Source organism: Chroicocephalus ridibundus, chromosome 28 (genome assembly GCF_963924245.1).
Source record: "Chroicocephalus ridibundus chromosome 28, bChrRid1.1, whole genome shotgun sequence".
Classification (NCBI taxonomy): Eukaryota; Metazoa; Chordata; class Aves; order Charadriiformes; family Laridae; genus Chroicocephalus; species Chroicocephalus ridibundus.
Window position 1 is genome coordinate 800,159 of NC_086311.1, and position 25,230 is coordinate 825,388.

General features: G+C 55.1%; 2 protein-coding genes and 1 non-coding gene across 5 annotated transcripts; all 3 read left to right on the top strand.

The window, feature by feature from the left end:
* The first annotated feature begins 86 nt into the window (after window positions 1–86).
* Window positions 87–159, top strand: TRNAK-CUU (transfer RNA lysine (anticodon CUU)). The gene has a single exon. It is a non-coding gene; the product is annotated as a tRNA-Lys (tRNA).
* A 116-nt stretch (window positions 160–275) lies between these two features.
* LOC134507820 (E3 ubiquitin-protein ligase TRIM7-like) lies at window positions 276–11,231 on the top strand. 3 transcript variants are annotated; one of them, XM_063318726.1, is made up of 9 exons: window positions 276–1,051; window positions 1,209–1,324; window positions 2,084–3,344; window positions 6,187–6,282; window positions 7,577–7,807; window positions 8,607–8,629; window positions 9,022–9,137; window positions 9,753–9,785; window positions 10,093–11,231. In XM_063318726.1, exons 3-9 carry the CDS (start codon window positions 2,928–2,930, stop codon window positions 10,602–10,604), a joined length of 1,428 nt encoding a protein of 475 aa, XP_063174796.1. In that variant the 5' UTR covers window positions 276–1,051; window positions 1,209–1,324; window positions 2,084–2,927; the 3' UTR covers window positions 10,605–11,231. The 3 variants fall into 3 exon arrangements, with proteins under 3 accessions (XP_063174796.1, XP_063174799.1, XP_063174797.1); XM_063318729.1 differs by having other exon boundaries at window positions 2,776–3,344; XM_063318727.1 differs by lacking the exons at window positions 276–1,051; window positions 1,209–1,324 and having other exon boundaries at window positions 1,563–2,216; window positions 2,776–3,344.
* Window positions 11,232–12,170: 939 nt separating this feature from the next.
* LOC134507789 (uncharacterized) lies at window positions 12,171–23,834 on the top strand. The gene is made up of 14 exons (XM_063318658.1): window positions 12,171–12,859; window positions 13,553–13,648; window positions 13,886–14,116; window positions 14,288–14,310; window positions 15,074–15,189; window positions 15,664–15,693; window positions 15,946–16,355; window positions 18,027–18,470; window positions 19,596–19,688; window positions 20,457–20,687; window positions 21,050–21,072; window positions 21,462–21,577; window positions 22,217–22,246; window positions 22,711–23,834. The coding sequence occupies exons 1-14, from the start codon at window positions 12,305–12,307 to the stop codon at window positions 23,304–23,306; spliced, it is 2,994 nt and encodes a 997-aa protein (XP_063174728.1). The 5' UTR covers window positions 12,171–12,304; the 3' UTR covers window positions 23,307–23,834.
* Window positions 23,835–25,230: the final 1,396 nt, after the last annotated feature.

The following is a 25,230-nucleotide window of genomic DNA, read 5'->3' on the forward strand; positions in this document are numbered from 1 at the left end:
CGGCACCGGCCCCGGGTCGTTGGGGACCTTTCGCCATTCCCGGGTCCCAGAAGTCGTTTTAACCAACGGGAAATCTTCCACCAGGAGCCCGGCTAGCTCAGTCGGTAGAGCATGAGACTCTTAATCTCAGGGTCGTGGGTTCGAGCCCCACGTTGGGCGCTTCTTTTTTTTCCCTCCTTTAATTTTATTCCGTCTCCGTGGGGCACAACCCGACATCCCCTCCCCCCACCTCCAAAACCCCACTGGTAGAACGGGCTGGACTCTTAATTTTTTATTTTTTTTTTCAAATGTAAAGCAAAGGGTTGGATTTTTGCGGAAGGAAGGGAAAGAAAAGGTCCGGAATCTGTGCTGAGAATCACAGCCCTTTCCCCCTCATTTTCCCTTATATAAGTTTTAATCGTAGCCCTTTTTCCCCTCATTTTCCCTTTATATGTTTTAATCACGGTCCTTTTTTCATCATTTTCCCCTTATATAAGTTTTAATCAAGGCCCTTTTCCCCTCATTTCCCTTTATATGTTTTAATCGTACCCTTTTTCCTCCAATTTTCCCTTTATATTTTTTAATCACAGCCCGTCTTCCATCATTTGCCCTTTATATGTGTTTTAATCGCAGCCCTTTTCCCCTCATTTTCCCTTTATATGTTTTAATCGTACCCTTTTCCCCCCAGTTTTCCCTTTATATTTTTGAACCACGGCCCGTCTTCCATCCTTTTCCCTTCGCGTGAGTTTTAAGCTTAGCCCTTTCCCCCTCGTTTTTCCTTTATGTATTTTAATCACGGCCCTTTCCCCCGCGTTTTCCCTGTATATAAGTTTTACTCGTCGCCCTTTTCCGGCGGGGGAGAAAGAGGTCGAATTTGCTCGTCTTAAAAAAAAAAAGGGGGAAGGAGGGAAACGGCGGCGGCGAATTTCGAGACGGGTCAACGCGCGGCTTCATTTCCTGCGATGGGCTGGAAGAAGCAAATAGCTACGGCGTTAATCACCTCCAAAACCAACCGCCGTGGCTTCGCGGGGCATCGAGTTCCTTCCCTCGCGGCGAGGAGCGAAATGGAGAGGTTTTTTCTTCGGTGGGGGGCGGGATGCTGAAGGCCGGGAGCGGCACCGGGCGGGTGGGAGATGACCGTCCATCTCCTACCCACGGCCGAAGACGCCGGAGGGAGGATTTTTGGGGCACGGGAAAAGATTTTTGAAAAATCTTTTTTTTTTTCAAAGGTGAAAAATCGCTGGAGGAGAGCCCGGAAATCCTCGGCTGTGCGGGGGGTGAGCCCCTGGCCCAGGGTGCCCAGAGAAGCTGCGGCTGCCCCATCCCTGGAGGGGTTCAAGGCCAGGTTGGACGGGGCTTGGAGCAACCTGGGCTGGTGGGAGGTGTCCCTGCCCGTGGAACTGGGGGGTCTTTAAGGTCCCTTCCCACCCAAACCATTCCATGGTTCTACGACGTAGGCTGAGGGAGCTGGGGGGGTTCAGCCTGGAGAAGAGAAGGCTCCGGGGAGACCTTCCAGCCCCTTCCAGTCCCTGAAGGGGCTCCAGGAAAGCTGGGGAGGGACTCTGGAGCAGGGAGGGGAGCCACGGGACGAGGGGGAATGGATTTAAATGGAAAAAGGGGAGACTGAGATGGGATATGAGGCAGAAATTCTTTGCTGTGAGGGGGCCCCTGGCCCAGGTTGCCCTCAGAGGTGGCCAATGCCCCATCCCTGGAGGGGTTCAAGGCCAGGTTGGACGGGGCTCGGAGCGACCTGGGCTGGCGGGGGCTGTCCCTGCCCAGGGCAGGGGGTGGCACGAGATGATCTTCATAGAATCGTGGGACGGTTTGGGTTGGACGGGATCTTAAAGATGACCTCGAAGGTCCCCTTCTGACCCAACACGTTCCTACGACCCCACGATCTCCACCAAAAGCCTTTCGGGATGGGTCCGATCCTGGCGCCTGACCTCAGGGCAGGGAACGATGGTGGCGAAGCCCCCGCCCGGCAACTCCCTGACTTATCTCCCCGAGGATGTCTGAAGCACTTATCTTTTTTCTTTTTTTTTTTAATATTTTTTTTCTTTCCCCCCCCTCTTTCGCTGCCGCGTGATTCATTTCCTCCCTTGAGTCACTTCGGGACTCGGAGGAGCTGCTGGGCCAGCGCTGCCGCGGTGGCCGAGGCGAAAGTGAAACCGCCATTAACTCCCTCGCAATTAAATCGGCGGCTCCTCGGTTGAGCACGTACCTGACGACGCACGAAGGTGACGCGGGGCCGTAACCCGATTTGGCTGAAAATTACAATATATCCTGCCTGGGCGGCATTTTTGACCCGGAGATCCCTCGGGTGGGGGTTTTTTTTCCCCCCGGCTCCCGCCAGTTAAACGGGAGCATCCTGCCCTCCGGCGGGCTGGGATCGCCTCCGAAAGGAGCGGTGACGGTGCTGAGCTTGGGTATTGCCGACTGACAAAACAACGCCCGGGAAAAAGAGGGGAAAAAAGGGTGGGTTTTCCCACACCCCCCCCCCGGTAATTTTACGTTTCGGCTGCACGGAGACGCCGGCAAAGGGCAGGGAGGGAGCGGTGGAATTCCGAACGCTGCCGAATGCTCCCCACCGATTATCTGGGACCCGGAGGTTACACGGATGGGGACGAGGAACTTCTTTTTCCCTCTTCTCTCTTTCGCAGTGAACCCTTGAAGACCTTGAAATGCCTTTTGGCGTGACTCAGGTTTCAGAGGGGTGTTGCAAAACCGCCTTTCGGGCAGAAAACTGCCTGAAATTCCCCTTTCTCCGCCCCTCCTCCCTTTTTACATCCTTTGCAGGGCTGCGCTTTTCAAACGAGACCTCCCGGTTCAGAGAGCGGAGGCTGAGCCAGAAGGAAACTCCCGGCTGCTGCCGAAAAGATTTAAAAAAAAAAAATAAAAAAATTAATAATTCAATGAAGCGAAAGTAATCGCGTCATTCTTCTTCGGCCATGGCCGAGTGCGACCCGCTGGAGAGTCTGCAGAAAGAAGCCTCTTGCTCCATCTGCCTGGATTATTTCAGCGACCCCGTGTCCATCAACTGCGGCCACAGCTTCTGCCGGGACTGCATCACGCGGTGCTCGGGAAAATCGGACCGCAGGTTCACCTGCCCCCAGTGCCGCGGCGTCGCCCAGAAAAGAAAATTTAGACCAAACCGTGAGCTGAGGAACCTGGCGGAGATCGCCAAGAAGCTGAGCTCGAGGGCGGGCAACGCGGCCGGAGCGGGAAGTCTCTGCCCGAAGCACCAGGAACCCCTCAAGCTCTTCTGCCAGGAGGACGGGACGGCCATCTGCGTGGTCTGCGACCGCTCCCAGGCTCATCGCGCTCACACCGTCTCCCCCATCGAAGAAGCCGCCCAGGAGTACAAAGTAAGAAATCACTGTCCTTCATTATAATGGGTTTTTTGGGATTTTTTTTCTTTTTGGCCCACTGGAGGCTGAGGTCCACCTTCCAGGGGCGTCTCCACCTTCCAGGGGCATCTCCTCCGCCTTCCAGGGGCTTCTCCTCCACCTTCCAGGGGCATGTCCTCCACCTTCCAGGGGCTTCTCCTCCACCTTCCAGGGGCATCTCCTCCACCTTCCAGGGGCGTCCCCTCCACCTTCCAGGGGCATCTCCACCTTCCAGGGGCTTCTCCTCCACCTTCCAGGGGCGTCCCCTCCACCTTCCAGGGGCATCTCCACCTTCCAGGGGCTTCTCCTCCACCTTCCAGGGGCGTCTCCACCTTCCAGGGGCATCTCCTCCGCCTTCCAGGGGTGTCTCCACCTTCCAGGGGCGTCTCCTCCACCTTCCAGGGGCGTCTCCACCTTCCAGGGGCATCTCCTCCGCCTTCCAGGGGTGTCTCCACCTTCCAGGGGCGTCTCCTCCACCTTCCAGGGGCGTCTCCACCTTCCAGGGGCATCTCCTCCGCCTTCCAGGGGTGTCTCCACCTTCCAGGGGCTTCTCCTCCACCTTCCAGGGGCTTCTCCTCCACCTTCCAGGGGCTTCTCCTCCACCTTCCAGGGGTGTCTCCACCTTCCAGGGGCGTCTCCTCCACCTTCCAGGGGCGTCTCCACCTTCCAGGGGCGTCTCCTCCACCTTCCAGGGGCATCTCCACCTTCCAGGGGCATCTCCTCCACCTTCCAGGGGCATCTCCACCTTCCAGGGGCATCTCCACCTTCCAGGGGCTTCTCCTCCACCTTCCAGGGGCGTCTCCTCCACCTTCCAGGGGTGTCTCCACCTTCCAGGGGCGTCTCCTCCACCTTCCAGGGGCGTCTCCACCTTCCAGGGGCATCTCCTCCACCTTCCAGGGGCATCTCCACCTTCCAGGGGCATCTCCTCCACCTTCCAGGGGCATCTCCACCTTCCAGGGGCATCTCCACCTTCCAGGGGCTTCTCCTCCACCTTCCAGGGGCATCTCCTCCACCTTTCAGAGGCATCTCCACCTTCCAGGGGCATCTCCACCTTCCAGGGGCTTCTCCTCCGCCTTCCAGGGGCGTCTCCACCTTCCAGGGGCTTCTCCTCCACCTTCCGGGGCATCTCCTGCACCTTCCAGGGCGGTGAGCCCCTGGCCCAGGTTGCCCAGGGAAGTTGTGGCTGCCCCATCCCTGGGGGTGTTCAGGGCCAGGCTGGATGGGGTTTTGAGCAACCTGGTCTGGTGGACGATGTCCCTGTCCGTGGCCACGGGGTGGAACTGGATGGTCTTTAAGGTCCCTTCCAACCCGAACCGGTCTGTGATTCCCAAGGGAAGGAAGTCCCGTAGGATTTCTCCAGCTTTGGGACGGAGGAGGTCGGGCTGAGCTGGTAGAGCATCTCGCTGGCGTTGCTTTGCGTCGCGCTGCCTTGGCTCCAGCCCAGCAAAATCCACTCTTCGGGTCACCCCCTACTCCACCCCCCCCGGTCCCCGATGCCGCCACTTGACCAAAGCCTGATTTTCACCACAACCTCCCGAGCGGGATTTCGATTTCAGCTTCTCGGGGTCACCTCCTCGGCTCGGATCCCTTCCCAAAAAGCCACCGGTTTATTTGCTGTCACCTTCTCCGGGGACCACGAAGGCCGCCTGAGGATGGTAACTTGTAGAAAACACCCAAATTAGCAGGGGTGGGCTCCCGCCTCCGCCGCTCTGGGCACCGGCAGGGCTCCGGCCGCGAATTTTTGTGCAAGAACTGGACGGGAAATCCCAGATGAGTTTGTCCTTTCCGCCCTAAATCTCTAACCCTGAAGGAATTTTCTTTCTGAGCGACTACCTCGGGATAACCGCGGCGACGCCGGGGGCGGGGGGCATGTTTTTAATTCCCTTGAGGGAAGGACGGGGTCAGGAGGAGGAGGAGGAGCTGGTGTGGAGGAAGCTCGGTGACATTTCGTCTTGCCCACAGGGGAAGAAATGACTGTGGGGACGGGGAGGTGCAAGGTGACGTCACTCACGCCGTCAGCCCGAAACAAGAAGAAACGAGGGAGAAAATAAGCTGATTAAAAATAAATAAATAAATAAATAAATAAATAAATAAGAGGGGGTCGGGGCGAGACGCGTGCGCTGCAAACGTCCATCGGTGTTTGTCGCATTAGGAGTTGTTAAAAAAAAAAAAACAAAACAACCACCCCCATGGGTATTTCTAAGGTATAATTCATCTCCTCCTTAAAAAAAAAAAAAAAAAAAAACCAACAAAAAACAAAAAAAACCCCAACCCCAAACTCTGGGGACGTTATTCCGCAGAAGGAGCCGAAGGTGCCCAGTTTGGGCAGAAATGCCGATTCTGCGGACGATGGGGAGTTGCAGCAATTTGGGGGACCTGATTAAGGGTTTTAAAAAAAAAAACCCATCAAAAAACAAAAAACCAAAAAAAAAACCCTGCTGCGTTCACGAGGGGGTAAAAGGAGCCAACCGAGGCAGAACGGATTGCGGCGAACGCAGAAAACAACCGGCCACAAATTCACCGGGAGTCGGAACCGGCAAGGAGCAGAACGGGGTTGTAAATGAGGCTGCGATATTAAATATTTTTTTTTAATTTTTTTTTTTGACCCTTCATTCACAAGGGGCTGCATAAGGAGAAGTTTGGGGTGAAGAGGGGCAATAACGTAAAGACTATTTAAATATTATTTCCGAGTTCTGGTGGTCTCCTGCTCAAACGCAGCAGGAATTAGCGAGGGTAACATTGACGCCGTGCTTCCCTCTCCCCGACAACTTGCAGATTAATATTACTATTTTATTTTTTTTTTAATTTTTCTTATGCCCAGGAGCAAATCCAAAGCAAACTGAAGAGCCTCAAGGGTGAAAGAGAAAGGCTCCAAGGATTAAAACTGACCGAGGAGAAGAGAAGCCAGAAGTATCTGGTAGGTACTCGCTGGAGGGGTCTTCTCTAGGTCAAACGATGGTCAAAAAAGTTTGCGGTGGGGAGGAAACGCTCCAAGACGGGCCCATCTCTCACGTGCTGCGTCGTGGGGAGGCGACCGCGAGTGAAACGCAGGTGTTTCTCGAAGGGGGGAAACATCCGCGGCCACAAAGACGCTCGTGGAGGGCGAGGTGGTTTCCGAAGGGCTGAAGGGAGGCGCTTGCAGCCCGGCTCAGCCACGTTTCGGACGGAGGAGATGGCGACGCGGGTCCTCCTGGGGAGATTTGTGGGACGGAGCTCCGAAGGGATGGTGCTCCGAGACTTCTCCGTCTCAGCCACACCGAGCAGGAGGCCCATGGGGGTGCTCGCGTCCGACTTGGACCCTGATGGAGCTTCTCTACTGCTCCGTAGATGTCTGGGTCCCGGTGAAGGTGGTGGCTCTCGTGGCATCTGCGCATCCAGCTGCAGACACGTCTCGGGGCACTGCACCAGATGTTTCCACCACCTCCCAGCCCTGTTTTGGGCTACCAGAGGGTGGTGGCTCTCGTGGCATCTGCGCATCCAGCTGCAGACACGTCTCGGGGCACCGTGCCAGATGTTTCCACCACCTCCCAGCCCTGTTTTGGGCTACGAGAGGTTGGGGGGTGGTGGGTCCGTAGCTCTAAGGAAGTGAGAGATGGTGATTTCCTCAAAAGCAGAAGCAGAAAACATGACGAGCGTTTCATGGCAGCCTCATGAGAAGGGGGAAGGCTGCCGGGCTGAAGGCGAGCAGAGAAGGGCGATGACTTTCCTGCGAAATAAAGTGGGGATGGGAGGAAAAGGCCATGAACGTGCTGCTGGTCCCTCGTGCTGCGGTCCTGGGCTCGGTCCTGTCCCGTCCAGCTGCTGCCCTCCATGCCAAAACGTGGGAGTTTTGGGGAATTTGCACATGCCAGGGACCCTTTCCAACAGCCGCCGCAGGATCTCACCGCATCCGAATCCTCCTCTCCCACTTTCCCGGCAGGATTTGTCCCATCAAACGCTCACAGATGCCGGTGTGCGACGCCTGGTCTTCTCCGGGCTGTGGGGAAAAACCACGAAGAAACATTGCCTGCGCGTTTCTTGAGCTGAAAAATAAAAACAGCCGTCCAAAAGAAAGCCAAAAGTATTTTATGACTCCACAGGGCGTGACATAAAGCTCAAAGGGGACCCGGAGCCACGTGCTATGGGCTCGGACTGGCCGCAGGGCCAAAGACCGGTCCTTGCTGCTGGTTTTATAGGTCTCTGATTTCTTCTGTTCTCATCCCTCCTTGCAGCAGCAGACGAGAGCCGAGAAGTGGAAGATCATGTTGGTGTTTGAGGAGCTGCACCAGTTCCAGGACGAGCAGGAACGTCTCCTCCTGACGTGGCTGGAGGACGTGGAGAAGCAGATAGCGCAGACCCAGGCAGAGAACGACGGGAAGATCTCCGCGGAGATCTCCCACCTGGGCAACCTCATCCAGGAGCTGGAAGGGATGAGCCCTCAGCCGGAGAATAAATCCCTGCAGGTGAGAGTGAGGAGCTGGGCCATGGAGTGTGCAACCCTTTAAACGTGCCGTTGAGGTGGTGGTCTCTTCCCCCGCCCCCCAGTCTCTTTGCCTTGCCATTTTGAGAGGTTCTTTTAGATGCTCATTTCATGAAGAAGCTGTATCACATGTTGTATATGAACATCAGTGAGCTACGTGACATTATATCCGACCCATGAAGAGGAGGACCCCAGAATTAGTCCTTCAGCATCTTGGAAGTGTCCACCCAACTCTTCCCCTTCCAACCCCAGGCAAAGCAAGGGAGATGCCCCAACCCTGGAGGTCTTTAAGGCCAGGTTGGACGGGGCTTTGAGCAGCCTGGTCTAGTGGGAGGTGTCCCTGCCCATGGCCGGGGGTTGGAACTGGATGATCCTGAAGGTCCCTTGCGACCCAAACCGTTCTGTGAGGTTGATGCACATCGCGCACGACTCTGGTGCGAGCGAAAAAATTAATTAAGTCCAGGGTGGGGTTACCCCGGCGCAGGACCACACTTTCCCTCCCCAAGAGGCCACGCCGGGCAGGACACAAGCAGAAGCAGTGTTTGGAAGTGGATACGATATTCCACCTGCTGCCTTTGAGTGTTTCCTCTCACTGGGGACCAGGTTGAAGGGACCAAATGGGCCACTGGATGAGCACAAGAGGTCCCTGATCTCGCTCTGTGGTGGCACGAGAAAAATCTAAACCAAGCAAAGCGTGCTTCAACAGCAGCTGAGGGAGATAAGAGACATAAACGGGCCTGAAGATCGCTCAAAGTTTAATTCCCGTCTTCTCTCTCCTTTAGGATGCCAGGAGTGCCTTGACCAGGTACGTGGCTCTCCCTTTCCGGAGGGGATGCTCGTCCCCGAGCACCATGTCACAAAGCAGACAGGAATGGGGGAGCAGGAGGGGTTGTCCTCTCTACCAGGGTCCCCAGTGCTCAGGGTGAGGAAGAATCTAGGGAGGAGGTGGCCCTGGGGCAAGACCACGTCCCCACCACCTTCTCCATTCACCTGGAGGAAGCCGATATCCACCAGTGAGGAGATCCGGAGCAAGTGTGTCCTCCACAGGGACTCTGGGGCCACTGAGACGCCCAGCAACGCCTCAACTGACTCAACCTGATGTTTGGGGAGGAATAAGCTCACCCGGCAGCTTTTCTGAGCAGGGTTTCTACGTAGCTCGTTCAGCAAGGAAGGAATTCAAAAGTCTTCTCCTTCTAGGTGTGAAGCAAGGACTTTCCAGCAACCGACGGAGAAGTTTCCCCAAGTGGAAAAGAGACTCAAGGATTTATCTCAGAAAAACATCGTGCTGAAGGAAGCCCTGAGGAAATTCAAAGGTACGGAGGAAGGGGAAAATCTAAACACACTTCTGCAGCTGGAGAGGAGTGGCCACCGGCCAACTACCAGCATAAAGCCCCAGCTGAGGAATGCTAACGATGAGTTAATAACCCTCCTATCTGGGGCTGGAGCTGGAAGAGGGAGGGTGGCTCCGTTCCCAGGCGTATTTGCGCGGGCGCCTGAACGCTCGAGTAACGTGAAGGATGGGAGCGAGTCCCTCCCTTTGGCCACGCGGAGGAAATGAATCAAATTCTCCATTCCGGTCCTCTTTCAACCAACCGGGCGGTAGGTAACGTCTAGCCGTCCACGAGGGAGTCGGCGTGAAAAGTCAACATATTGCAAGCGGATGGCGGTGTTTACATAGATAAGCCCCGGACAAGCTACTTTGAGACCGTTCTCCGCGTTCAAATAACCCTCCCGTTCCCTCCTCTGATCTGCAGTTAGCAATTGGCGCAGTCAACTCGGGGTTAAAGAAATATCCTCACAAAGCTGGCCACGTTGGGTTTGAAGGTCCATCTTATCCGTGAGCCGGACGTGTTCCCCTGGCGATTTTCCTTGTTTTGCCAGGGGAAAAGCGCACCTCCTCCTATTTACCCGTTTCTCTCTCCTTCCAGAGGGTCTCCCACTTGAACTGGACGTGCAATGGGGTAAGTCGCAGGAGACTGGACGTATACCGGGGTGAAAAAGGGGGACCCCAGCGAGAAAAAGACAGCAAAAGCAGGGAATTCGCACTTCCCTGGTGGGTTGGCAAGGTGAATTCCTAGTTCCATTCCATCGCAATTAAAAATAGAGCCTTTAAATAGATCTTTATGGAGAAAGCGTTTACCAAAGCTTTGGTCAGGCCAAGATTTCATCCCTGGGAAAAAAAACAGGAGGGTGTAGATGGAGAGGAACGTCCATCACCTTCCCTCTGACGTCTTGTTTTTCTTTCTCTCGTGCTTTCCTTCCCACCAGCAAACGTGACCCTGGATCCAGACACAGCAAACCCCCACCTCATCCTCTCCGAGGACCGAAGGAGCGTGAGATGGGATGAAACGCCCCAGAATTTGCCCAACAACCCCCAGAGATTTGACACCTACTGCTCCGTGTTGGGTTGCGAAGGCTTCACGGTGGGGAGGCACTACTGGGAAGTGCAACTGGGCAGCCGGGGATTTTGGGCTGTTGGGGTGGCCAGAGACTCGGCGTGGAGAAAGGGTTGGATTAACCTCGACCCTTCCCAGGGGATTTGGGCCGTTGGCATCTGTGGGGACAGGTTTCAAGCGTTCACCTCCTTTGAAACAGTTCAACCTCTGAATGGGAGGCCAAGGACTATCCGGGTCTCTCTGGATTACGAGAAGGGACACGTGGCTTTCTTCGATGCCGATAACGAGACCTTGGCTTTTGCTTTTCCTCCAACTTCTTTCAACGGAGAGAAAATCCTGCCTTTCTTCTGGGTCTGGGAGTCCAGGATCCAGCTGGCTCCCTGAGACAGCGAGACGGACATTGCGTGCTCCGGACAAGCCTTTGGTTTGATCCAGGGAACCACACTATATTTCGGGATTCTATGGATGGTAATGAATAAAGCGGAGCAAACGAGTCCCGGTATCCACTTTGACTCTCATTTTCATGGGGTTTTCAAGAGCGGAAGGGATCATCTTGGGTAGACCTCTGGGTTTTTTTAAACATTGGAGTACTCCCCAAGATTTCGCTAGGGAATATCGCCCTGGGACGAGCAGGAAAGCGAAGCCTAGGATTTGTGCAACAGCCCCCGGGGCATCGGTTTCAGAGCTTTAATCCCTTCTTCTCTTCTCCCACCCTTCCCAGTTTCTCCTTGCCTTGACACTCAACCGTGTTGACTCTTGACATTCAACAATGACTTTCCTGCAGGGCTGAAGAAGCTGCAGCTTTGGTTCCTGGGTCGGTTACTAGGAAGGAAAAGAGGACACGGCTGAATTAAGTGGAATATCTGCTGTTTTCCCACCAAGACCTTTTAGGAGCCCAAACCCCTCACGCTATTGGCAAGAACACACACGTTTGAAGACTTTGGTGTTGAACCCCGTGGATTTCAGCTGCCTTTCGCAGAGTTGTGGGGTGGGAGAAATCAGGGGTCGGAGGAAGTAGAGACGAACAGAAAGAGCTGGAACTCTGCCTTTCTGCAGTTTCTATACACACGTTCGGGTCAGGAAGCTTAGTAAGCAGTTTTATATAATTTTTTTTTATGTGCCAAATGACTGTATTAAAGTGTCTTTCTGTATTTCAAGGGCTGTTTTCTCTTTCTGGCCGGAGAGGAACGGGGAAAACGGTGCTGTGCCGCTGCCGGCATGGCAAACCCCGGCGGCTTTGCTGCCCTCTCTTGACCTGCTTCTGGTAAAGCTCAAACGAAAGCGCTGTACGAAGCTTTTCTTGCTTCATCTCAGCCGCGATGGGAGGGAATAGCAACGACTTTCCCTGCGTGCGTGCTGGAAAAACAGCCGGACTGGAAACCGGTTGAAGGGCAACGATGCTGGAAAGAAGGGACGACAGCCGTTTTTGAAAGTAAAGGCATTTAAAAAGCTGGAAAAGGAAGGAAAAAGCATCTGTGCAGACCCTCAGCTCTGTCACCGTGGATCAGAGAAACCTGCTGGGACCTTGCAGGGTCTTGGAGGCACCGGCAGCCTCCAGGGACACGTGAGCATCCTTGATCCGTGGCGGTCTCTGCAGGGCGTTAGTCTGATGCCCCACCTTACCCCAAGGGCAAAGCTGATGTCCCAGGGGCCAGGAGCAGCAGAAGTTTCTTCTGACAGCCAGGAGGGCCCTGCCATGCTGCGAATTGTACTTTTGAACCCTTAGGGTCACCCGGGAGATGTTAGAGCCCACCCAGACGACCCTACAGACGCTGTCCTGAAGGGTGCTGAGGTCCTTCCCAAGCCCTGGCCAGGTCCTGTCACTCCTGATACCTCAAGCAGTATTTTCAACCCACGGTTGCCTCCCACCCCAGCTGCACCACAACCCCTCTGAGGGGCTACCAGGGCACGAAACTCCTGCTCTAGCTGCTGTTGAGTCACCAAACCCACCTGCCTCCACTGATTCGAAGTGGCTTTGGAGACTGAAAAATCCGGGTGCCTCCAGGATAGGGTACAAACGGGCTGAGCATCTCCAGTTCTCCTCCTCCTCAGCTGTCAAACTGCGGTTTCCCAGAGCCATATAAATGAACGCATCACACAAAGCCCCGCTGGAAAGGGGCTGGATCTGTTTAACCAATGGCGTAGGATCAGGAAGAGAAATCATTCTCCTTCCCGTTCCTTCAAAAGTGAAAGGAACTCGGAGAGTGAGACTGCAAAGGTCGCTTGTCATGGCAGACCATGCAGAAAGGGTCAAGGCTGAAGCCTGCTGCTCCATCTGCCTGGAAATTTCCCAGGACCTCGTGTCCTTCTACTGCGGGCACAGCTTTTGCCAGGGGTGCATCCCTCAGAGCAGGGAAGGGCTGAACCCCAACTTCTCCTGCCCCCAGTGTAGGGAGAAGATGTCCCAGAAGAGACTCTGCCCCAACAACAGGTTGGCCAACATCGCTGAAGCCAAGGACCTGAACCCGCAGCTGGTCAGAGAGGTGGAAAGAAAGGGGAACTTGTGCGAGAAACACCAGGAAGCCCTGAAGCTCTTCTGTGAAGAGGAGAAAACGCTCATCTGCCTGGTGTGCGACAGGTCCAAGGTGCACCGTAACCACTCCGTGGTTCCCATGGACGAGGCTGCCCGGGAGTACAAGGTGAGACGGGCACGTTGAGGCACAGAGGGCCAGAAGCTCCTGGTGTTGCTGCCTTTGATGGGTGTAGATACCTGTGTAGCCTTTGGCCTGGGGGGTAAACCACCTGTGGCCTCACCCATCCTTATCTCATGATACCAACTACTGAGGTGGCATTACCTGCCCGGAGGAAGAGGTGGACGTAGGAGCACCACCGTGCTCTTGGGGATCAAGGCGTCCTCTCCCCCAGGGTTCAACCACGAGCCGAGGCTTAGGCAAGGGTAAGAAACAGAGGCGTAGGATTTCTCACCACCACAGTCCCTCCGCAACCTTTTACCCTCACGATTTGCAATGCCAGGGCTTTCCTGGGCCTCATGAGGGTTTGTTTATCCAGCAGCTGTAAACGGTTCTCTCCTCCGGGATGCAGGTCCCTTATCAAGGTCAGCTCCGCTGAAGAGCTGTAGGAAAAAAACAGGAGGAGATCCTCAGCCTTTCTCCTGCCCCACAGCTCCCTGAAATCTCCTTGACCTTGGTCAAAAAAGCAAAAAAAAAAAAAAAAGCCGGGGGGGGGGGAGGTTAATAGCCTTGAAATGGTCATGAGTGTCACAAAACTTTGCTAGCGCTTACTTCAAGAGCAGTGGGGAGTTCCCCATTGTTTCTGCTGAGCACGCCAGACCACGATGCCGTCCAACAGGGGACTTCTTTCTTTCCTCTCAGAAAGAAATTCAGAGCCAACTGTATCTCCTGAAATCAAAGCAAGAGCTGATTCAGTCTTCCGTGGAGAACAGGCTAGACAGAATGAAGGACTACACTGTAGGTGCCCATCTGTTTTCCTCGGCAGAAGGTGGGGGAAGAAAGGAGGAACATCTCCTCTTCCTCTCCCCCACGGGTGGGTGATGCTCAAGGGGCGCGGGGAGGGGAGAGTGGGTTTGTATCTTCCCCAAATGCCTCCTTTTGGTGGGTCCCACTAATGCATGGCCCACCGTTGACTCTTGATGCTCTTGTCCTGCTCTCTGCTTTCCTTTACCCGCTCCGGCTTGCCCTTGGCAGAAGGGGACGGAAGCTGCAAAGCAGGAGGTTGTGATGGAATATAAGAAGTTGCACGAGTTCTTGGAGAAGCAGGAGTCCTTTTTTGTGGCCCAGCTGGAGCAGGTGCACACAGAGATCATGAACGTGCATGAGGAAATCCTCAACGGGCTTTTGGAGAAGACGAGGAGCCTAGGCATGCTGATTGCGGAGATGGAGAGGATGTGCCAGCAGCCAGACTGCGAACTCCTGAAGGTGAGACCCCAGGCTTTCCAAACTTACTGCGAAGGCCCGGCTTGAGCTTGGTCTCCAGCTCTTGGGTTTCCTACCCCAACACGCTAAAAGAGGGACTTCATTACAGTGGGGCCCCAGTACTCCAAGGGGAGGTATTCCATGTCATTAAGTCTCTTTTTCTCTCTCATCTAGGACATCAAAACCACCTTGAGCAGGTATGTGGTCCTTCTCCTATCAACATTTCACCACAGTAGGGCAGCTTTGTGGCAGGACACCAGGAGAAACCACGTAGGGAGAAGTTGGCTCTTCTTTTGGACTTGACCGAGGACACTGGGGTTTGGAAGGAGGTCTCTCCCTCTCTCTACTTACCGATGCTCCACGAGCATCATCCTGGAACACGTTGTCAAGGTGCAGCAAGGGCTGGTGGCTCCCTGTGGAGCTGCACCCCACCGCACAGGGAACGGAGACGTCACCAGCCGTAGCCCCATTCCACATACCCGAGCGAGGAGGAGAGCCAAGCAGGGCTGGGAAGAGCAGCTGGGGGAAGCCCAGAGCATCGGGGAGGTCCACGGGCAGGAGGCCGGGCTGGGGGCAAGTCGAGAAGGCAGCGCATGGGGTGGATCCACAGGGTCCGTGGCCATGCATGGATGCTCCTCCAAAGCAGCTTGCAGAAGGGCTGGATGCTCCAGGGCTGAGCTTAAATAGAGCCCCTGGACCATGGGTCCCAGGTGGGTCTGCTCAAGGCTGCTAAATCCCATTAGGACCCTGACACAACCACCTCGTCCTTTCACAGCTGAAGGAAATCAATGACCACCTGCACGGGGGACGTGTGACGGCGCTGTGCAACTTGCCGTCTAAGGCGTGCGAGATGGCGCAGACCCGTCATCTTCCCTCCACCAATTCTCCCCACCCCCTGCTGATAAAACACGGAGTAACGAGCTCCAGCCGGGCGTAAATCCATCCCCTCTTGCCTCCCAGGTGCGAGAGCGAAACGTCCTCACAGGAACTCGATGTTTCCCCCGAGCTGGAAGAGAAACCCAGTGATTTCACAGAGAAAACCGCGGCCATCAAGGAGGCTATGGAGAAATTTCAAGGTACCGTGGCGCAGGTCCAGAAAGGCAAACGCCATCGTGCTTCTTGGCGGGGAGGGATGGAGTGAAGCCACGCGAAAGAAACGCATCCTGGTTGTTGAATGGGGGGTATTTTATTTTTTTTTTCCAAGATCCAATAATGAGGTTGCCAACGAGCGTTAGTCTGATATTACCTGCCTGCTGCTGGTGTTGCCAGTTGCATGGAGTCCCACACGTTTCCCGTGAACTACGTGGAGACAGTTCCTTGCTGCTCTCCCGTGCTCCTCGTTGCTCCGATGCCTCGGTGTATTAATTTTCTTTCCCCCTCTGCACGTGGGGGAATTTCGTACGCGTCATCCTGTTTTTCTCCTCTACCTCCACGGGTTTCTCTGCATTCCCCCCAAGCTTGTTCCAGACTCTCTGGATTTTTGCAGAAATCCAGAATTAGACCTGTTGATCTTTCTGCCCCTCACGTTTTTCTCATTCTTTCTCCTCTAGACATACTGGATTTTGAACTTCCATTCGCAGGTAAGTGAACCGAACGCGTGCCCAACCAAGCCATCATATTAAACCAAAAAAATATGGTAAAACAAGCTCTGCTGCCCCCAAAGATTAACCTAAACTGCTCTGCTGCCTCCTTTCCCCCTTCTCCCACCCTGGTCCCACCACCAGGCGATGCCTCGGGGGGTCTCAACTGGATCAGAGGGACGGGAAGGGAAAGAAGGAGCCTCGTGCCCCCCAAATCTGCTGCGATGAGCCTGACTCTCTCTCCACCTCCAGCACAGGTGACGTTGGACCCAAAGACGGCCAACGCCAGGCTTTACCTCCTGGAGGACTGCAGGGGCATGTGGTGGGGAAGCTGCAATCAGGACCTGCCCTCCAACCCGGAAAGGTTCAAAGTCGATCCCTGTGTGATGGGCTCGAGGGGCTTCAGGTCGGGCTGGCACCGCTGGGACGTGGAGATCTACGGCACGGGCATGTGGGCCGTCGGGGTGGCCAAGGAGTCGGTGCCAAGGGAGCGTTGGTTGCCCTTGGAGCCCAAAGCGGGGGTATGGGCTCTGTGTCATAACCAAGATGGGTACAAGGCTCTGACCTCTCCTGATGTCACCCCCTTGACTCCACGCGACGTCCTCCAGCGGATACGGATCTGCTTGGACTGTCAGGAAGGGAGGGTGATGTTTTTTGATGCCGTGAGCAAGGCACGGATCTTTGCTTTTCTGCAGGCTTCTTTCAACGGGGAGAAAGTCTACCCGTGGTTTCTGGTGATGGAGGATGCTCACCTCAAACTTCTTCCCTAAGGCACAGGGGGAAAAAAATACCCCAAAGCCATCAACTTGCCCTTGGGAAAGACACCAGGGGCTGAGTTCTGTCCCGGTTCCACCACACGGCCGTGAAAAGGTAGCGGTGGTTGGGTTCCTTTCCTTTAGCGCAAAATGGGAGCATTTCCATGCCTTAGACTGTATTTTGATCTTTTCATCACCAAATGACTGTTACTGGCTGCCTGCAAACTTACACCGGTGGGGAGTTAAAAGGAAATGTGCAATTCTAAGTAATTCCTGTCCTGCGTGTTTTCTTTTTCTTTGCCTTAAGTTGCTTAAAATAGCCAGAGGAAGGAAAAAGTCATCTTCATTCCTCTCTAAAACCCACTGCACGGGGAGACCGCAAACCTGTGTTTTCTGCCCCGTCAAACACAGCAAGTCCGTGGAAATAGAGGTGGTGACAAGTCAGCAGCAAGCCAGGAGTTGGAGCCATTTGCAGCTCGGTCCCATCCCGACTCCATGTGTAAAGGGGTGGCGGGGGGTGTGTCAGAATTGGGAATAAACACATAGAAATGGCCCTTTTGGTGCTGGCTCAATGTGATCCCTGGCACGCTGGGCTTTAGTCAAGCGAGGGATTGGACCTTTTCCTTGAGATTGTACAAGAGACAAAAGGGTTCAGATGAAGGTCCATCCAGTCCTTGTCTTATCCCTAAAAGCCTACGCCTAGGAAAGCAAATAAAAGCAGGGCAAGGATGCCTCTGGGCCCCGGAGCTCTGTTTTCCAGCCTAAATGGGTAATTAAACAATTAAAAGGGGGTGATGAGAGGTTCTGCCCTCTCTCTAACCCCGTTGGGCAGTTGCGGCGATTTGATCCATCTCCTTTCCAGGCTGGATAATCCCAGTCTCTCCCCATCCATCCTGGCCTTCAGTTTGGCGGCCTGACCCTGTCTGCCTCATACTGGGAAGCCCCAAACTGGTCCCCGTACCCAGATATGGCCTCACATGCGCTGACGGAGGGGGGCAATCCCTCCCCTCTCCGCTCTTGCAAACGCAGCCCCACGTGGGGTTGATGTCCCAGAACGGTTTGGGTTGGAAGGGACCTTAAAGACCATCCAGTTCCATGGGCAGGGACACCTTCCACTAGACCAGGTTGCTCAAAGCCCCGTCCAACCTGGCCTAGAAGACACAACGCTTCGGTGCACGGTCCCAGCGCTGGCTCATGGACAACTTGCCCCACCCCCGCCAAGACCCCAAAGTCCTCTTCCATGGCTGGTCCCGGTGCAGGAGGGTATCTCACCCCAAGTTCCATGAGATTTCTTCCCCAACCACTCCTCCAGCCCGTCCTGGTCCCGCTGAAGAGCCGCCCTGCCCTCCTCCAGCCTCCTATCTGCTAACTCACAGCTGGCTCCGAAAGCCAACGGAACCGAAAGCGGTGGGAGGCCGGCGGGAGGCGAGGAGGAACCACCGCGCGCTCCCGCCTCCTTCTCACTCTTCTCCGTTTGGTGGCGGGAGGGCCGGGAGTTGGTTTCCCCCCGTCTGCAACCAGAAGGAGGAAGGTCCTCCTCTTCGTGCCCGCAAAGCAAAGCTCCTTTGATCCCATCCTGGAGGTGGGTTGGGAAGACCCATGGCGACGTGGAGCCCCACGGAAAGCTTGCGGAGCGAAACCTCCTGCTCCATCTGCCTGGGTTATTTCCAAGACCCCGTCTCCATCCACTGCGGCCACAACTTCTGCCGGGCGTGCATCACCCGCTGCTGGGAAGGGCTGGAGGCACATTTCTCCTGCCCCCAGTGCCGGCAAACGGCTTTGCAGAAGAGTCTCCGTCCCAGCAGAGAGCTGGCAAAAATTGCCGAAATCGCCAGGCAGCTCAGCCCGGGAGGAAGAGGAGGAGGAGGAGGAGGAGGGGAGAACGTGTGTAGGCAGCACCAGGAGGTTCTGAAGCTCTTCTGCAAGGAGGACCAGCAGCCCATCTGCGTGGTCTGCGACAGGTCCCAGGCTCACCGCTTCCACGCCGTGGTCCCCGTCGAAGAAGCTGCCCAGGAATACAAGGTAAAGCCCAGGGCTGCGCTCGCGCCCCACGGAAAATCCCTTTTCCAAGGCATTCAGCTGCATCCGCTCTCCGTGGGGCAGCTGCAAAACGGGGATTTTTTTGGGTGTCATTTACCCGTGTGCTTCCTGTTGGCATTTTGTTGCACGGATGGTTGGGGTTTTGGTTTTTTTTGGGTTTATTTTGCAATGATCCTATTGGGATTTTCCACCCTTCCCGCTTAAATTTATTCATCTTTGCCAACAGCCCGGGAGAAATAAAAAAAACCAAACCACCTTGTTTGCCTTTTTCCTCCTTGAACTCCGCCATTGGCTTGACCCTACTGAAATACTGAAAATGATAAGTATTCAAAACATGTACAAAACGCCCAAGAATTCCTCTTTCTTTTTTTTTTCCCCATCAGTTACTAAGGGCAATTTCGCATATTCGTTCCCCTAGTCACTGTTTCTTTAGTTTCAAATACAGCGAAATAACTTTTTCCCCCCCCCCGCTCCATCTCTTCCCCTTTCTCTGCTCCTTTTCTGTTTTCCCGCTCACCCAAACCTCTTCTCATCGTCTTTTTTTCTTTTTTTTTTCCCCACCAAAAAAAAAAAAACAAAAAATAAATGGAGAACTGCAAACACAGCCCAAACACCGCGCCGCGCCGACGACGGGGGGAACCCCTCGCTGCAAGATGTCGATGCTGAAGGGTTGGGGGGACAAAAAAAAAAACCAAACCCCAAACAAACACTTCTATAAAGGCCCAGTAAATAAATCCACCGAGGGCTGTTAAATACGGAGATGTTGATCCCAAAGCCACCGATTTCTGGAGGCTGCGGGTGTTTTTGAGGGAAATCTCACTACGCGCTTATCTTGCCCTTGCATGCTTCCCTGGACGTGGGCTACTGATTATTGGTGGTGTTTTGGTTTTCTGCAGAATTTTTCCCCCCCCGGCGCTTGGAGGTTTGTTGTTTCCTTTGCCCGGATCTTCGGAACAGCCATGGACCTTGTCCTCCTCCTCCCCCAGCTCCGCTCCTTGCGGAGGAGCCAGGGTTTTGGCAAAGCCTCTCCCGTCTACGACGAATTGTAGTGGGAAAAGGGATTTTTTTTCTCCGCTCCTCCGAGAACGTCTTTTCCTTTTTCCTCAGGAAGAAATCCAGGCTCGCCTACAGGCTTTGAAGGAGGAGAGAGAAAAATTCCTGGAGAGCAGAAAAACGAGAGTAAGGAAGAGCTCGTACCTGGTAGGTGCCCCCCAGCAGGAGCCTGGGGGAGGGTGGGTCTCTCCACCCAACCCCAGCGTCGCCGCTGCATTTTGAGGCCGGATCTTACATATTTGGTTGGTGGAGCGTTGCGCCATTCGCTCCCGGCCAAGCCGGTGTTTATCTGCCGGGGGCTTCGCATCAGCCGGAGCCTGCACCGGGGAGATAAAACTCCAGCTCCTCCGCGAGGGAGCAGACAGTCCCCAGCCTGGTCTAGAGAGACTGGAAGGGGGGGTTTTCCCCCCTCTAAACTCTATAAATCTATAAACAGAGCCCGGTTGAGGTTGCACCTCTCGGTGTTGCTTCCTCCCGAATAGTCCTTGCTACCACCCCCGCCCCCAGCCAGGCGGCTTGGAGTTAAATTCACCTTTTTATGGACTGAATATCACGGGGGACACGGTACCCCGAGGCCAACCCGGTGGCCTTGGAGGACTAATCTCTTTTTCTTGAGTGTGGTGAGGTATTATTTTTTTCTGTTTCCCCTGGCCCCCATTACGTCCTGCCCATCTCACGGAGCTTCACCCGAGGCTACTCCGATTCCTTCTGCAAAGGTCGTCGCGGCCCCACGGACTCCCTCAGCCCCAGAGAAGTGGCACTAATAGAAACTAGAATGATGTAAAAATAATCCACGAGGGAAGCTTTTGCCAGCGTTTCAGGTGCCGGAGGCGCAGAGACGGCTGCGGGATGCCTTCTGCTGCGCAGGGAGGTCTCCTGCCCCTCTTTCATTGCCGCCTTCTCCCATCCCGGCAGGAGAAAACCAAAGACGAAGGGAAGAAGATAGTGTGCGAATTCGAGGAACTGCATCGATTTTTGAAGGACCAAGAGCGCCTCCTCCTGACCCAGCTGGCAGACCTGGACAGGGCCATCACCAGGGTCCAGGAGGAAGCGGTGGCAAAGGTCTCCGAGGAGATGTCCCACCTCGACACCCTGATCTGGGAGATGGAGGGGAAGTTCCAGCAGCCGGCCGGCCGGTTCCTGCAGGTGAGAGCCCGAAGCCTCAGGGCTGGCGGGGGAAGGAGGGATGGAGCAAAGCCTGAGACCTGGGAACCCAAATTCAGCCCCACGGGAGCTCCCTGGTGTCTTCTAGCACTGCTGCAGGTGGGATCATCCCATGCGTAGGGTCCTCCCTTGCTACTGCAATTCCATAAAAATATGTAACGTGTCAGAATCACGGAATGGTTTGGGTTGGAAGGACCTTAAAGACCATCCAGTTCCCCCTGCCATGGCCAGGGACACCTCCCACCAGACCAATTTGCTCCAAGCCCCGTCCGACCTGGCCGAGAAGACCCAACACTTGCTGTTCCTCTTCCCCGACTGTCTCTCTTCTCTTTTCCCACCTTTAGGACATCAGAAGACTCTTGAATAGGTAACGTGGCTCCGTCCGCCTTTCCCCACACTCTGATGCTTGGAGGGGTCTGGATGCCGCCCGGGTGAATCCTGAGGTGGGGGTTTCGGACCAGACGGACGCGGTCCATAGCTCAGCCTCCCACGAGGGTGCTCGGTGTTCAAAAAAAAAATGTCTATTCAGCGACTGCCTGGGGGCAACAAACTGCAAAGAAAAAGGGCAGGGAGAAAGTGCGTGGGGGGGGGGGATTTTATTTGCTCCTGGATAAGTATCCTCAGCCCATCCCACAGGGATGGATCATTGGTCATGGATCAATGATTCTCCTGGATCATTTAATGGGAACAAAATGAGCAATCAAACATAGCACACATGGGTTTTTCCCCCCTCCTCCCCTTCTACTCTCTTTGCAGTTGTGAGATGATGAAGTTCGACCCTCCGGCGGAGATTTCCTCCGATCTGGAAAGGAGACTCGAGGACTTTGTTCAGAGGAACGTCCTCGTGAGAGGCACGCTGAGGAAATGCCAAGGTACCCAAGAGGGGTGGGAGAAGGCACGTCGCCTTGTGGGCCTGATATCTGGGGAAAAACCTGGTTCTTGTGTGCTGGCTGCTAACGCAAAACCCACCCAGAAGCTGCCGTAAACAAACGCAGCTGAAACTTTTAACCAGAGAAGGACACCGACAGTTTTTCCCGGGGAGAAAAAAAAAAAGAGTCGGGAAGTGGCGAGGGGAGGAAAAAAAAAACCCCAAGCTCAGCAAAAGGAGCCTCCTCTCCCATGTCCCACGCGAAAAGCAAATCCAGAGCTGCCGGTGCGGTCGTTTCCGTGGCTTGGGAGCTGGTGGGAAGATCGAAGTTCCCCTGGGTACCAGGCCGGGGAGGGGATGCTACAACGCGGGGGGGAGAAATCCGGTGCAGCGTCTCTTGGAGACGAGTTCAGCTTGGCCAGGAGGTCCATCTCCCCCGGCTCTGGGAGACGGCAGCAATACCTCCACCAGGGCAGGTCACCCCAGAGCCTTCGCCCCCGGGCCAAGCCCCCACACCCTCGATATTCCCCCTCCCCGGTCTCCCTTTAGCTGTTTCGCCTCCCCGGCCCGCGCGACAAAGCTAAGCTGCGGCCGCTTCGCCTGAGGCACGAACCTGACGCCCCGACGTCTCTCTCCTCTCTAGACAGCCTGATGTTTAAATTGCAAGAGCCAAGTAAGTCGACGGATGGCGGGGAAATGGGGTTTTGGCTCGCGGGAAGGATTCCCTTAAAAAAAGGAACAACGCAGTCCCCCCCCAGGGAGAGGAAGGGAAGGGTGACGGCACCCTAATGGTGTATCCAGGGGCTGAGGTATGGTCCTCATAAAGCCAAATGCCCCTCTGGGACCCAAAGGAACACCTGAGAAGAGCATTTGTGCTTCCCCTTCCCTCCCCATGGCTTTCCAACCATCTGCTCCCCACGCTTTGTCCTCTCCCCCCTTCTCCTTCCACCCCCAGGGGCATCTCCGCTGGGCGACCCCAAGGCTGGTACCAGCCCCAGACCTGCCCATGAAGCATCTAGAACTGGGAGACGCAGGAGAGCAGGGCTGGTCCCAGACGCTGGGAGGAAAAGGAACCTCTCCAGTATCTCCCGGGGCCAAGCTCTGCCTCCAATGCCGTGGTTCTCCCTTGTCCTGCAGCCAACGTGACCCTGGACCCGTCTACGGCTCACCCCAACCTTCACCTCTCCGAGGACCGAAAACAAGCCAGGGGCCAGCTGAGACAGAAGGACCTCCCGGACAACCCGGAGAGATTCAACTTTGAACCCTGCGTGCTGGGCTGCGAGGGCTTCACCTCGGGGAGGCATTTCTGGGAGGTGGAGGTGGGGCAGGGGGGCGTCTGGGCCCTGGGGGTGGCCCGAGCCTCGGTCAAGAGGAAGGGACCCATGAGCTTCACCCCCAAGGAGGGGGTCTGGGCGCTGGAGGCTTATCACTCCCTCACATCGCCCCGCGCCAACCTGCGCCTGAACCCGCTTCCCAGGAGGATACGGGTCTCCTTGGATTACGAAGCGGGGCGGGTGGCATTTTTCAGCGCAGACGATGACGTCCCCATCTTGGTTTATACCAGAGCCTCGTTCAACGGGGAGAGGGTCTTCCCTTGGTTCAAGATGGGGATGGGGGCTCGTTTGCAAGAAATCACCCAAAGCCCACCCTCAGAGGACCAGTCCATGACCGGGCAGCTGATGTCCCCCCTGGACTGGGTAGGGTTCAGGTTTCCCCTGCGGATCTGTCCTTGAGATGTCTGTCAGTCAGACCTCAATGAAAGGGACATCTCCTGTGTGACGCCAGCCGTTTGCCGTGGTTGCTCAAAGCGTCGTGCCGACGGAACTTGCTGCTCCTCTCCCGCGTCCGCCTCCATTGGGAGCTTCGGGATGGCACCCGTACGGCAAGGATGGGGAGATGGGCCACCAGCAGACAGCAGCGAAGAGGAAGGATCAGCCAGTACGAGGTGGTGGAGCCAGCACATCAGAAGGAGGGGAACACTGGGGGTCGGTCAAGGATGGAGAGCGCTCAAGACTTTCAAACGTGTGGTCTTTCTCAATTTATTTTGCCTTTAGCGGACTGAATCCTCCTGTTCATCTCTGCTTCTGAGGTGTTTTCCTTCTGACACCAATTGCAAGGCAGATCCAGAGTCAGTTCTACCAAGGGAGGTGGCCTTTCACTACAAGCTGGCTTGGTTTGAGGAGCTGGTCTCTCTCTCTGTCTACATTTCTGATGTTTATTTTAAATAAAAGAGCGTTTTGTTTTGCACCCTCCACTTTCTGCCTTGCTGTGGATGTATTTCTCTGGATTTCTTAGCTTTTGGGCCAGCAAGATTAAGAAAAGCTGCACAGGATGGGGGGGACCTTGCTTACCTTTCCGCCTTCTTGTGGTGGACCTCCGGTCATTCAAGCCCCCTTCGCAGGGAGGGAAGGGAAACAAACCCACCTGGAATCCAGGTTTCCGCACCATTACACACGTCCAGCTTCCTGGAAAACTCCCAAGAAAAGCCCGTCTCTCCCTGTCGGCCGTTCAGGAGGGGCAGGGTGGGGTAAATCGTAGGAGGGACTCTCGTGGCCGTGCTGGTTAGATGTTCCTCAACTACCAAAGCAGCGGGAGCGGACACGGTGAAATGCAAGTTTTGGCATTTTCACCTAACTCACCTGCATTGATTCCCTCAAAACGCGCTGATTTTCTTACGAGGAAACCCAAAAGAGGAAGAGGCACCACCGAAATAAACACACGCTATTGATTATAGAACCGAGAAGAGGAACCAGAAGCAAGAGTGGGAGGGAGCGGGCGATGCTGGGCTCAGAATAACGGGCAAGATATGAGTGGGCCCCCCCGTGACGAAGCCCCATCTCGCTCCCTCCGAAGTTACGGCCGGTGTTTGGGTGCTGTTTGTCGTGTCGTGGCATCTCCCCTCCGTCCATGCTCCTCAGTCTGGCGCGCTGCTGTCACTTGGACCCATCGCGTGGGAAAAACGCAGGGTAGACATCCGCTTTCTGCAAAGCCAGCCCAAAAGTCACGGCAGGAGCTCAAACACGAGGGTCTATTAAAAAAATAAAAAAAAAAAAAAAAAAAAAGGGCAATCAGGGCTACTGGGAAAGACTTTTGAGCGAAAAAAGGACTTGAATATTTTTCCTCTTTCTCCCACGCCGTCCCCTTTGCCATGTCTCCGACAGGGAGGAGTATGGTCCTATGTGTCTCCTCGTGGGTTGGGTCCGTGTCCTGACACTGATCCAAGCCCAGCTGGGAAAGGCGGAGGGCAATAGGAATGGACAGGCTGTCGGTGCAGGAAGGACCACGGAAGAAAACCTGAGTGAATCGGGGGAAAAGCTCTTGAGCTCTTCTGCAAAGACAAGCTTGTGGGTTGCTGGAGGTCCCCAAGCCACCACGGTCCCACCACGCTCCTCTCAGAGGCTGAAAAACACAAGACACGAAACACCGAATCCCGGTAAGCTTCGGTGCTTTCCTTGGCGGTAGCGATGGATGTTTTTCTGACTCCTTCAGGGCCACAGGTTCCCTCCACATCTCTGGTCTCCACCCGGCTCCAGCTCTCTTCCAGGGCGTCCCTTCGCTCTAGAGATCTGCAATGCAGATGTCTCCACCCGAGCTGGTTTTCCAGGCTCTGTAGATGCGCTTTTAGGGCGCGACTCGTTTGCCCAACCATAGGCACCT